Source organism: Halichoerus grypus, chromosome 5 (genome assembly GCF_964656455.1).
Source record: "Halichoerus grypus chromosome 5, mHalGry1.hap1.1, whole genome shotgun sequence".
Taxonomy (NCBI): Eukaryota; Metazoa; Chordata; class Mammalia; order Carnivora; family Phocidae; genus Halichoerus; species Halichoerus grypus.
This window is the reverse complement of record NC_135716.1, coordinates 167,244,112-167,257,553: the sequence shown is the minus strand read 5'-3', so window position 1 is coordinate 167,257,553 and position 13,442 is coordinate 167,244,112. Positions and strand designations below refer to the sequence as shown.

At 48.8% G+C, this 13,442-nt stretch overlaps 1 protein-coding gene across 2 annotated transcripts in view; it reads right to left on the bottom strand.

Annotated features, from left to right (window-relative positions):
- Positions 1 to 209: 209 nt before the first annotated feature.
- Positions 210 to 13,442, bottom strand: part of WASF2 (WASP family member 2) — a 75,554-nt gene continuing 62,321 nt past the window's right edge. For both annotated transcript variants that reach the window (XM_078073590.1, XM_036116466.2), the window contains exons 5-9: positions 11,238 to 11,355; positions 10,106 to 10,236; positions 7,806 to 7,961; positions 5,407 to 5,924; positions 210 to 4,291 (exon numbers count right to left, since the gene is read on the bottom strand). In XM_078073590.1, coding sequence (XP_077929716.1) covers positions 4,134 to 4,291; positions 5,407 to 5,924; positions 7,806 to 7,961; positions 10,106 to 10,236; positions 11,238 to 11,355 — 1,081 coding nt within the window. In that variant the 3' untranslated portion in view covers positions 210 to 4,133. The remainder of the gene's footprint in view (positions 4,292 to 5,406; positions 5,925 to 7,805; positions 7,962 to 10,105; positions 10,237 to 11,237; positions 11,356 to 13,442) is intronic.

Sequence of the window (13,442 nt, the reverse complement as noted above, 5' to 3'; positions counted from 1 at the left end):
CCTAAACCAAAGTGGTTTCCGGCCTTCACCTCCACCTCCCACGCAGGATGCACCATCCAGACCCCGAGGCCTCCTGCTCCTCGAGCCCGCCCACGCCAGCCCTCCCTCCAGAGCTCAGGCCGCCACCTGCGGCTATCAATGTTGTCCCCTTCCACTTTGTTGCGTGCGCGCGCGCACACGCGCACACACACACACACACACACCAGAGGTGGCTGAGTAGCTACAAAGATTTATCAAATTATTTAAAATGTTGGCATTTACATATTTGCATGTATAATATAAAATCGTTACATGGAATCCTCAGGTCATGGGGTGCTGACGTGGTCCACACATGAGCCTGGCAGGGAAACAAAGGAGACCAGGCTTGGAGCCACAGGGCTTTAAAAAACTGGACGTCCTCCTAAGGGCCTAAGAGGAGCAGGGCGAAGAGGAAGGGGTCACCTCAGGGGTTTGGTTTAACCCCACCCTCCCAGATCTCTAACGGAATCTCCTTTCCCACCCTCAGGGGAGAAGGACCCACTTCCAGACTGTATCCCTACTACATAGATGCCCACTCCCTAAAATCAATGTGGCAAACACACCCAAGAATCCACTGGAATAGGTCCTTATAAATATATTTATATCAGAGAAAACAAGGCACTTTGGGAGCATTACAGCTGACTCTCCTACATGTACATCATTCTAGACAGAAAGTAAAAATTGGTTAGTTTCTCAAGTGAGTTAACTCAGTCTAGTTAATACAATAACAGAATTGTTCCCTAGCCCTCACTGAGGCACAGAATGAGGCATATCTCCTAGTGACACCTGGTCCCAGGTCTGCTGGACCCCAGCAGAACTCAAAGCCTGATGCCCCCAGGAGGCCTGACATCTCTCCTGAGCAAAAGCCCCTCGCCCTGGGGCGCTGGCCCCCTCCCCAGGCCCCGAGGTCAGGTGAGGGGGGCTGCGGAGGGAGGCAGGCGAGAGCAAAGCTGGGACACGGTGGGAATGCTTAAGCAGGGTCACCAAAGCCACAGAGACCTCAATCTGTCCAAGCTGGCGCTGCAGAGCCGGAGGACCGGCGCCACGGGAAGAGATTTCACATTAGCCCTGACAACACCGCCCCGGCTCTGCGGTGACATTGGCCAGGGTCGTTTCTGAGGGCGCTTGAGCTTCCGCTGGAGGCGAGCTGGAGCTTGGGCCAGCTGCTCTGACTCCAAGGGATGGCAGAGCCTGCGTCCCCCCTGCGGCTGCTCCTTTGGAATGTAGTCCTCACAAGCAGGGTGAAGCCGCAAGTCACTTCTGACATGCCGACTGGAAGCTGGGTCCCTGGGCCACAGGAATGGGGGCAGGTCCCCTGGGCTGGGCAGACTAGGGAAGGGAGGTGGCTCCTTGGCTTCAGCGCTTAAGAGTCCTTATGAGCCACTGTCCCACACTCTCACCAACCTCGGCCCAGTTTAAATCATTAAACTTTGCATTCTACAATTACAGGATTCCAAAGACACACAATTACCTGCAAAGGGTCCTTTATCATCTTAAAGGGCTCTGGGTTTAAAGAAGTGGGGTTTTTTGTTGTTGTTGTTTTATGTGGGTTTTGTTTTGTTTTTTTGTTTTTGTTTTTGGTGCGCATACGCATAAATAGAGCCCAGAGGGCCTCTGGGCTGACTGGGTCCCCAGCCCCCCGAGCCGAGGAGGTTTCTCCTCGGCTTCGCAAGGCCGGCTGCTACAAAGCGCAGAGCTTGGCTGCATGGATTTTAATGAGGGCGCCAGGCAGAGCGGTGCTGTTGCTCTCCGGGACTTGCAGATCATTACCGAACCAGCTGTAGGATGAGAACACAGCACATCGAAACCCTAGGAGGTCACTGAGCTAATGATCTAATCCTACCTTCCGCAGGCAGTGCCCCCCCCTCCTTCTGCCCCCAGCCCTTTCCAGGGCGGACTGTGTCCATTCCAGAAGCCAGGCCAACACCGCCCCCTTCAAGGTCAGAGCAGAATGATAGCAAGTGGTGCTCGCTCCCCCTTTTCCGGAAAGGAGGGGGATGGGGGTAATTTAGTCAAAACCATTAGGCCCAAACCCTGGCCTGGCCAGGCCCCAGGACTTCTATTTGGGAGAACCACTGCCCTCCACCTGCCTCTCCAGCCACTGCTGGGCTGCAGCCAGGGACACCTTCAACAGCCATTTTAGGGTTCTAAGGAAAGCACCTTCAGCTTCCAAAGTGCAAGGCGGGAAGCAAGGTGGGGGCACACACCGCTTGGTATGCTCAGCACTGGAGCATGGTGCCAGCCCTGTGCCACAGACACCTGACTGGGGAGGGGGAGGAGGGAAATTCTGCAGCGGCCCCAGCAGGAGGGCATGCTGGCCCCTAGAGGCTCAGTCCCCACGCCAGAGTTCAAGGAAAGAAGGCAGAGGGGGAGCATCCAGCCAGGGCACAGCGGTAGTACCCATGATTACACACTCTCCTCAAGCCGGAGGGGTTTATGAGGGCTTTGGCAATTACTACAACCATTTGCTGTGCTGGGTAGAGACAGATCCTGTTTCTCTTTGTTTCAGGGCTCTGAAAGCTGGAGAAGCCAGGAGAAGCCGGTTTCAGCATAAGAGGCTACACAATAGTTAGGGCAGAAGAGAAGAAACCTCACTGTTGGCCAAAGCTGACCAGTTTTTTTCTGAATAATAGCACCTGTGTATTAGCTCTGGGAACAGGGGGAGTGAGGGAGGGAACATCACTGCACACAGTGAGGAAGGAGCTGGAAACAAGACCCAGAGCCCCTCTGCCTTTCAGCCCTCCTCACGGCTGCCAGGCCCCCCTAGGCAGCTACCTGAGGCAGCCACCAGCCTGAGGGACTGAAGTTTCTACAGTTGGCAGAATCTATGCTTAAATTGGGGAAATAAAAGGGGGACGAGTTGCAGAGGAATTGAAAACAGCACCTGTCAAAGCTGCGTACCCCCTTCCTTCTCTCACTACCTCTGGTCCCCCAGGAGGGCAGCTCCCAAGGCCATGTGGTTCAGTGGTGATAGTAAAGGGGGAGCAGAGAATTGTAAGACAGGCTATAAGGGTCTGAGCAGCACAGACAGGCCTGGCACTGGCTCTGAGCCCTCCTACTGGGACTCCCACCTATGGTGAGGTCTGGAGCAGCACAGAGCCAAGACTGTTCTGCCTCGTCTCCAGCAAGTGCCCACTATTTGGTCCCAGAAGGCAGAGGTGACTTGGAATCAGGAATTCTGGGCTCTAGAGTTGTCACCATCCAATGTGTGACCCGGAGCAAGTCATTTCCCATTTCTAGATTTCAGCATCATTAGGAGCATAAGATCCAAGGAGTTCCACCATTCTTCCAGTTCTGCAGTTCCAAGTCTCTAAGCTTGGCTCCTGACAGTCGGCAGAGGTCCAGATCCCTGCGTGTCAGGGCTAGTTTGGTCATGGCTATTAGAGGTCTGAACTGGGCTGTGGTGCCTAGAGCACCTGGTAGTGAGGGAGGGGCATTTAAAGGACACTTGAACACCTAGAGAGGGAGACTGGGAAGGAGGCAACAACTTCAGCCTTCAGAAAGGCACCATTTCTGGGCAGAGGGGGAGACACTCTTTAGGGCCTGATGGCTCCTAGAATAAAGGGCATCCAGACATAGAGATGGCTTAGCAAAAGGAAGCTCCCCCTGCTGACCAGGGCAGAAAAGTGTGGCAGTCTGGCTGCTAGGGCATGTGGCCTGCTCAGCCCTCTCAGTGCATGGGAAAGGGGCTGGCCGTGCCCCTGCAGGCTTTAGGACCAGAAGATGGCTGGCATTATTTGAAGGGTAAGGATTTTGGAAGGAGACCACAGTTGAAGATGGCTCCCAGGGGAAGGTACCAACTCCAATCTAAACCTAATCAAAGGGATCTGCTTGGGAGTTTTTCCTTCTCTTCAATATGCAACAGTCACTTGAAGGGAAGAGGGAACATCTCAGCTACTGAATCTCAGGAGCCCATGGGGCCTGTCCATGGGGAGATGGGAAAATATATGTTGATTTAGAGGAAGCACTTGGATATATCTTTGGTTGCTTCAGGGAAGACTTTGGCCCCTTGAAATTCTTTTTTCCTCCCTTTTCCCCCATTAGACTGTTCGGATATGCATCAAAGAAGGCAGCAGGAGGGAAGAAAAAGGAGGTGGGCAGCAGGCAGAAAAGAGTTAATCCGACCAGTCGTCCTCATCAAACTCAGAGGAATCATCCTCCGAGTCGCTATACTCCACGGCAATCCGACGGGACAAGATGGTGGCTACGTCGTTGCCCACAACATCACGCTTCTCTTGTTCCTGCTGCTCCTCAACCCTGCGCAGCTGAAAACCTGATATAAGAGAGAGAGAGAGAGAGAAGGGTTTAGAAGGCGAGTCAATCTCAAAAGGTCTCAGGATCCACACAGGACCGAGGAAGGGGGAGTGGTCAGGGGTGGACGGAGTCAGGGAAAGGCGGTGGGGGGAAGAAGGATCCTCTGAGAAAGCAAAGAGGGAAAGGGGGAAGCAAGAAAAGAAGGAAGGATGAGGCTTTATCCAATTCTGGCCCCGGTGCTGTAGGCGTGTTGGAAAGGAAGCCTGTCATTCTTTCCTTTTCCACATATCAGGCTGGTGAGGATGGTACTTCTCACTGAGGCTCTAGGTGGGGAGGGGTCACCGAATCGTACCCACTGGGCACTCAGTCTGCCCAGTTCATTGATTATCGCTGAGCTCAGCTGCCCCAACTCATCTCCCCCAGACAATCCTTTAGTTCCAGAAGGCTCACAAACAGAAGAAACCACTCTAACCCACTGGGACCAGACCTGACCTCTGACAGAAAAGAGAATAAATGCTCCACAAGGGTGAGGTGATGAGGGAGGGCAGGAAGGTGGGAAAGAAGGGAGGGAAGGGGAATAGGAGAAAAAGGGGAGGATGGGATGAGAAAGGGGAAAGAGAAAAGGGAGGAAGGATATGAAAGGCACAAAAGTGGAGGACAGGACATGACTGAGTGTGGCCAGAGAAGTACCTTCTAGGGTAGTGATGCTTGGTTTTCTCTGGGGCACAAAATGAATGCAAACACAGGCAAAACATTTCTTGTCAAGGAGTTCAAAGACCCAAGTTAAGAATCCCTTACTTTACTTTACTTACTTATTTAAAGTAATCTCCACACCCAAGGTGGGGCTCGAACTCACAACCCCAAGATCAAGAGTCGCCTGCTCTTCTGACAGCCATCCAAGGCCCCAAGAATCCTTTACTTTAAACTAAGGTGGAAAGAAATCTACCACTCCATATTTTTAGAGTGAAGCCTTTCTTCAGGCTGATCTGAGGCCTGAGGTCCCACCCAATCTCTCCCCACCCAATGAAAGCTATCCCCTAGGAAGGGCACAGAACCCCTAGCCCACCCTCCAACCAGTCATCCGGCTGCAGAAAGACAAGGCCTCATGGTCCAGGACCCAGCACTGGGAATTACCTTGACGTATGGCTGAAAGTAAGTCGCTGCGGGCATCGCTCACAGGAGGCAAGGAGGACTTAGGCTTGGTGGCATCAGAAAGTGGTGGTGGTGCGACAGATGGGCTTTCTGTACCACTGAAAGGGAGAGGAGGGGGCCCCGGAGGAGGAGGAGGAGGGGGAGGGGGAGGTGCGCCGCCTCCTCCTGGTTGGGACAAGGGAGGTGGTGGCAGAGTTGGGTAGTCAGCTGCGGGTGGTGGGGGAGGAGGCGGAGGGGCAGCAAAATCGGGGTGAGGTGGGAAAGATGGGGGTGAAGGTGGTGGTGGGGTCCCTGGAGACCCAAATCCTCCAGGCGGTGGGGGGGGTGGAACGCCCATCATTGGAGGCGGAGGCGGAGGGGCAGGTGGTGGGGCAAACCCGGGTTTGGAGCCTGGTGGAGAGCCCAGAGGAGGAGCTGGTGGTGGATGGCTTGGGCTGACCACGCTGGATCTTTTGGGTCCGGCTAAGCCAGGCCCTCTTTGGTTGCTGTCTGCTGGGCAGCTAAAAGGACAAAGAAGAGACCCACCATCACGCTCCGCATGCAAACGTACACCTCTAATAAACCTTATCTACGAGCTTAGGTTCATTTTGGTTGACTACTATCATTTCATTTTAGCTCAAACAGAAAAAACCTGAGAATGGTCAGAACAGACCAACAATACAATGGGCAGCCTCATAATGCAGTAAGCTTCTCATCAGCAAAGGAATGTAAGCAGAAATTGAGAAAAGCTATTGAAAGAAGTTTAGACTGGGATTCCTCTATCAGGTAAGGGTTGGCCAAGGTCATCTCCTAGGTCCCCCTCAAACCTTCCAGCTTTCCAAGGGAAGGCACCCTCCTGAACCCTCCTCTAGGAGGGACAGTCAGTTAGTTTAATCCTGGAACCAGGACCAAGAAGGCATGCAAGAGGGTGGAAATGGAATAAAAGAAGAACTGGAATAAAAATCCAAACATCACCCACCCACTGGGCTCTATTCCTCAGGCTATTATCATTCACCAGATCTTGTGAGGGCAGGAAACCCAAGCCAAGCTGACCAAACCTGAGCAGGGCACAGATCTAGGTAAATGCACCTCCAGTGTTCATGTGGAAAATCCTGAGAAGGGATGAGGATCTGAGGGTCAGCAGAGATGGGAAATGAATGTGCCACCAGACTCCACCCGGGTTGAGAGACGACTCAGGCGCGCCTCTCCCGGGTCAGGTATGCTTGGCTGCAGCTGCAGGGTCTCAGGCCATGTGTGAGGCTGAAGGATTTCTTTTTCCACCTTTGTACCTGCCCTCCACTAATAGTTACTCCTTAGAAAAAAGCGTCCATCCTGGAATTTTCCACAGACCTTCAAGCCTGAGCTGCATCTGACAGGGCAACCAGCAGGAAGTGATCTGGGATGAGTGGTTTCAAGAGCCAAGAAGAACGGGGCTGGGTTAGGGGGAGGGGTTACAACACCACTTTAGGTATCCATCTGAGGGGTCCTCAACATATCCAATCTCTGATGAAACAGTATCCAAGGAGAAAAGTGTACCTTTCAAAGCTCTCATTTGTCAGGCATCAGAAAGGGAAAAGTAACTGAGCAAACACTGAATCTGAACATTCCTCAGACAGACCCCCTTTCAGCCATTACTTTCTAACTTCCCCTGTACACCTCTGCCACATAGCAGTACGGACAGAGTCTAAGTTTCACCTCCCTTTTCCTTTGTTCCATTCTTTCCAGCAGTGAAATGAACCAGAACAGGGTAGAAAGGTGAATGACTGCTAGGTTTCTAGATAACTGGGCAAGGTGTCTGTTAAATATTTTAAGGACAGCAGATTACACCACTTCATTTCATGCTGAGTTAAAGCTAAGTAAAAACAACAAGAGATAAGTTGGTGATCTCTAGTTGTTCCAGTATAGCTACTAGTTAAGAATACGGGCACTGCAGACAGAATGACCTGTTTTCCAGTCAGGGCTCTGCCTCTGACTGGCTGTGTGGCCTTAGGTAAATTCACTGACCTCTTTGTGCCTCACCATTTACTCATCTGTAAAATGGGTACCTACCTCAGGAGGGCTGTTGTGAGGATGAAGCAACATATACAGTGTTTGGCATAATGTCTGGCACCTTACAGACACTTAATAAAATGTTAATTATTTCTATTCTCTAGACAGACTTGCCTCAAGTTATTTTACTGGTCCTGCCCTGAATTGGGAACACTTATTTTGTTCTATTTTTTTTTCCTTAAGATTTTATTTTTTTAGGTAGTCTCTACACCCAACACGGAGCTCGAACTCACAACCCTGAGATCAAGAGTCGCACGCTCCACTGATTGAGCCAGCCAGGCGCCCTGAAGAACACTTATTTTGTTCTTGAGTATGTAACCACGCAGAGTGACAGGAGAAAGAGTACCATTTACCTGAATTCTGCTGGTGGGGGAGGCAAGCTATCCTCAGAGAAGGAAGGAGAAGGTGGAGAAGTGGAGTCTGACAGCGGTGGCGGTGGGTAGCTGCTTCCGTCCACATTTTCAACAGGGCCAATACTGCCGTTCTGGTACACCAAGGTGGGTGGGTACCTGAAGATGAACCCCATGCCAAAACTGTCATTTAAAAAGTGTGAGTGGTACTCTCATGTTTTTTTTTTAAAAGACCCTACAAAAATGCATTTGATACAAAAGCTTTTAGGAAGAAAGAAGTAAGAATATTCCCCACATATTTTCTGCTATTCCGAAATTTTATTTTAGGACTAAATTCAGGATTAAAATTTAGGACTAAATTCTATTGTTAAATATCTCCCAGATATTCCTGCTGGATTCAGAGGAATGGGATTCAACACAGATAATCTAGACCATGCTGTTCCTTTCCCAGGGCTGGTTGGACTTGTCAAACCCAGCAGTTCTTTCAAATTCTCTCCCAAATGTTAAGAGCAGCCTATACCCAAATCCCAAAGTCTATCTTGTGGCAAAGGGCAAAGCCAAGCCCCAAGGCTAGTGAGCTGCAAACACGTGACTGGCACACAGCCTGGTTTGGAGGTCAGCAAGCCTCTGGAGTACTCAAAGGCCAAGGAGGCATTTGATTGCAAAACCAAGCTGAGGACAAATACAAGTTGCTGTGTGGTAGCTAGACTCGGTCTCCCTGCCAGCTCTCTTAGCCAACACGACAAGCTGCCAACTTAAGGAGGGTGCTAGGGCCTGTGCCTCATGAAAACCTGCCCCTCAGACCACTGGGCCTTGGGTGAACAACAAACCTCCAAATGACACAAATACACCAAACAGTAGCTAGCAAAATATGGTTGGTTCTGTTCCATCTCCCCCTTCTCTCCACCACTGCTGGGTTCTAAAGAACTCATCTCAGACAGACCCTGGAGAGAAGAGAGTTGGAGGGAACTAACGAATCAAATGATACTCTGATACAGAAAATCCCCAAGGCCTGGAGCCCTGTAGGCTTGATACATCTCTTTATAGGTTCACCAACAAGCATACCCAGGCAGACCTGCCATGTAGCCCAAACCCAAACTTCTTGGACAACAGGAAAATGGGAGGCAAAGTCCTCATTTTCACCAGCCCCATTCCACACACAAACACCACAGAAACCAAACACATAATATCTGGCATTCTGAACGTGCAAGATTCTGGCCTCACAGTCATAGAACCCAGGACAAGGCCTGTCTGAACAGGATGGGGCCATGGAACAAAATGGCCCCTTTTACTGGGAGGTGAAGGTAATGAAGGTACCCTCAGGGCTGATTTCCCTGTAGAGAGAAAGGTTCATTTTTTCTCTCACCATCTTCCTCACTCTTGAAAACAAATCTCTTAATGCAGGAAGAACAAGTGTCAGAAGTGTCAAGATTTTTAAAAGTCAAGATTTTCATGGTAGAGTTATTCCTAAAAGCAAGAACAACTCAACTCTTTCCTTTTATCATTCCTAGACACCCGGCATAGGCTGGCATGGTTCTCTGACAGCCAGGATGCAATGTATTTAGAGAAAAAAACCAGGGCAACACTCATGCCAAGCAGTCGTGGTGACTTGGCTTTGAATGTCACACAGGTCAGACACCAGGATAAGCATCAAACCAAGCTCAAAACCAATTTTTTTTTTCCTTTTAAACCTCCAGTGTGATTCGGTATTGGGAAATGGGTCAGACTGACATCTACTGTTTCCCCATGGAGATATATAGCCTCAATAGTGGCCGAGCGACCTTTCCCACACTGTCTCTGAGGTCTGCTTTCAGTCCCTTGGCCAGCCTCTCTCCCGAGACTGACAAAGCCTGACTGAAAAGTTACTTTGGTGATGTGCACAAATTCTCTGCCTGGCCCTCTCCACTCCTGTGAAATGCCCAGCTCTTAGGCACGACCTTCAAATCAATGCTCTGGAGGCAAAGAGCTCCCAAGACCACTTTTCTTCTCTTTCCAGTTTTTCCTTTGAGGCCCACGGACATACGAGTGTCTGGCAGAGCAAGGGCATCCGAAGCCATGGGCTTTCTTTTCTAGACTACTACGGTCACCTCATTCAAACTGCCGAGTCTCTTGATTTATTTAGCAAATTTTAATCACCAGATGGATGCACATTCAGGTAGCTGATTCATAGTTGTATTGATCTTAGCCACACAGCCAGACTTCAGGGGGGTGTGAAAGGTGTCACACCAGAGCTGTCAGACTATCGCCCCCAGGGCCCCAGGCCCTTCGAAGAATGCTACCAATAAAACGAAGGCATCACCTACCCAGAAGGCCCCAGCTTTTCTTTGGATTCCACAAATTCTTGTCCCATCTTCATCTTCTCCCATTCTTCCTTCCGTGTCTTGATTTTACGTGGATTTACATTCCCTCGATTTGGATTATCTTTCTTTTCTTTCTATAATGAAAAGAAACAGAAAAGCCTTTGTAAAACATTATTCCAAAGTCCTTCATTAAAATTCCATCCACCTTCAGGGATGCACACCCAAGAAATGATTTGCCTAGGCAACATACACTAACTAGAGAATTTACAGAATTACTGGTTTTGGAATGACCTAGAGGTCATCTAGTCCAAACCACCTCCCAAGGTCAAACACATTCACTCAATCCAACCTTCAGACACCTCTACAGATGGGAAACTCACTACCTCTTGGGGTAACTCATTCATGTTTCTGAGCAGCTCTAATTGTTAGGAAGTTAGTAAAAAGCTATTTGTCACTCGCTCTGCCACGAAGATCAGTCACTGTCTCTGGGACAAATATAAGGAAATAGTTAACAAAACAAAATCAAACTACCAATAAGGAGTTCTCAGCCTGTGCAGCTGCACTCGCCCCTGGTGCTCTCTTGGGCCTCCCGGCAGCCATGCTAATGGGATTGTGAGGTTGCAACTGGTAGGTCATATGCTTACACACATCACTGGAGGTCTAAGGGGAGAGGAGCGGCTCCCAAAACTAGGCCTATGCCCTCATCCCACCCCACCCAATCAGTAGTGAAGGTGTTAAACTGTTCCTGTTTGTAAATCAAACACTGTAGAGCCCTGTGCTGCTGAGAAATGAGCTGCAAAACTGGCGGGGAAGGGACCAGCCTAGCTTGAGTGTCCAGCAGAGTCAGGTGCAAATTGCAAGAGAAATAAATGGTGAATAGAAAAGTCAATTTCTAAAACTCAGCCTGAATATACTCAATTGTTAATAGCGCTAGGGGGAACAAACACATTTTTGGTGTGATTTATACTTTCATCTTGCTTGTGCTTGGAGTGGACACATTTTTTAAAGAGTTTCACCTGGCATCCAAGCAAGCAGCCACTCGGAATGATTACTTCATATAAGACTGGCTTCCTTTTTATCCCCCCTCCACAATCGTGCCTACTGATGTGCAGAACAGAGGCCCCTTTCCCCTCACCCTATGCTTTCTCTTCTCTTTCATGATATCCTTGGTGTCCTGCAGCATCTTCTCCTTCCAAAGATCAAAGAAGTACGAAGGGTCTGTGTAGAATTTGAGTGCCTCTTTCCCATCGTCCCTGGGATAGAAATGAAGACAAGTAGCTGTCAGTAGACAGATGAGCTCCCAACCAAATCCAATATTCCAAATACCTACCAGTTAGCAGTTTTTACACTGAGGAATCAAGAAGTCATTCAAATTGACTGCATATTTCCTCTTCCCCACCAGCATTCCAATGCCCCCTGAATGGCACCTCTTTACTTATCTGGCTTTTTAAGAAACTTAGCCTTACTTTCAATTCCTGGTAGAGGAATTTGCATGGTCAGGGCAAGAATAGGCTAGAGCAGCAGGGATCCTGATTATTTCTAATGATCTGCATGGCTACAGACATCTCCCTGAGGATGTCCTGATATCCTGGCACATCAGAGGGGATTTCTGCCATTGGTTCCCCTTCTCCCACCAATTCCCCAGGACTCTCTAGGAAGCACTAGTGGCTTCCCACCCACCTGAAACCTGTACACCAATGTGGAGGTGCACATGTGTACATTATGTATAGATATATACCCATGAAACCATATATGTGTGCAGCCGTTATTCCTCTGTAAAAACAGGTAACCATAGCAATCCACCTTCTTGCTCCCTTCTAGAATAGCTCCACATCCCCTACCCCACCCCCCAACCACAAGGGGGCCCCAGTGAGAACAGATGGACAGCTGTTTGATGACGAGATTTAATTACCATCTTCTAGTGGCTGTGACAGAAGTACCGAGAGAGCTACTGAGTATCCATGTAAGGGTTACCTGCCAGACTTGATGACTGGATGGAACCCTGCACTTTGGCATGACTAAGTCTCTCTCTTTCTAGAAAGCATGTGCTCGGGGTGGACATTTATTTTAGCACTATTCTAAACTAAAAAGAATTAGAAAGGCAATTCTACTCCCTGGCCTGTCACGACACACAGAAAGCATTTCCAAATCAAACACTAATGATTTTTATATTAAATCTTGTTCTGAGTTAGCTACACCACTGCTCATTTCTGTTAGGCCAAATCCAGATAATTGAGAGAAGAATGATAAAAAGGAAAATACCATTAACTGAAAAATAAACTTGTCTTAATATCATTTGTTTACCCTATCCTATTACACAAGCCCTATGTCATACATCACACTCCCTTCAGTATCAAGTGTACACTCTCTCCGTGCCCTGAAACCTCTCTGCCCAAATCCACCTCGATAAATGACGGAAGCTACAGAGTCAAATCTCTGTCCTGCTCTGCTAGCTAGTCCCTTTGAAAGCAAAGGTACAAACATAATTTTACACAGTAATAACAAAGGACAGACGCTATGGGATAGATGCTATGTACTTTTATCTGTGTGAATAGCTACCATGCTCTTATTTCCCAGCTCCCTGGATCAGGTGGGTGTCCTTGAGTTTCACACACACACATTCTACTTTGCAGTACACCCATGTCTTGCAGAAGACATCTGCCTCCAGCTATCTGTAATTACTTTTTACCTGTTCCAAAGATATTTATGGATACAAGCAAGATAAATATTCACTTTCTGCCCCTGCTCAGTGGTTTTTTGCAGGATGATCGCACTACAGACCACTGAAGGGGGGAGGGGCTTTAAGTTGTCTATAAGGCTACCTGCTTTCTCAAGTTTAGCTGCAGCCGTATAGGTCCTTGCAGAGGGAATGTCAAAAGGATGTTCTAAACAAAGTGAACGACACTCATTTGGAAGAATGCCAATTATTCCTTAAGCTTTGGAAGGACCCTGAGGGCCCAGAGCAGCCAGTCCACAAAGCTAGCCCCACTAACACACCCAAACATCTGGTAATCTAGTGGTTTCCGAGTAAGTGGGAGCCTTGCTAGAATGTTGCCCCTGGGATGCATGCTCTAGGACTGCTTTGTAACAAAGTCCTTTTGGTTCTATAATAACTAAATTCCTTGGATGGAATCCAAAATGGACCTGGCTTATACCAAACTAAACTCTGCCGCATGCAATGCTATAGCAAACTTCCAATATATATTATATTTACTATGAATTTCAGAAACCAAACAATAATAAGTGACAAGTGTTTATATGGTAAACATTAGCTGCTGCTGCCACAAACAACTCTGGGGTAGGTAGTAAGCTTTTGGATACAATCCTCTGATGTAAACAT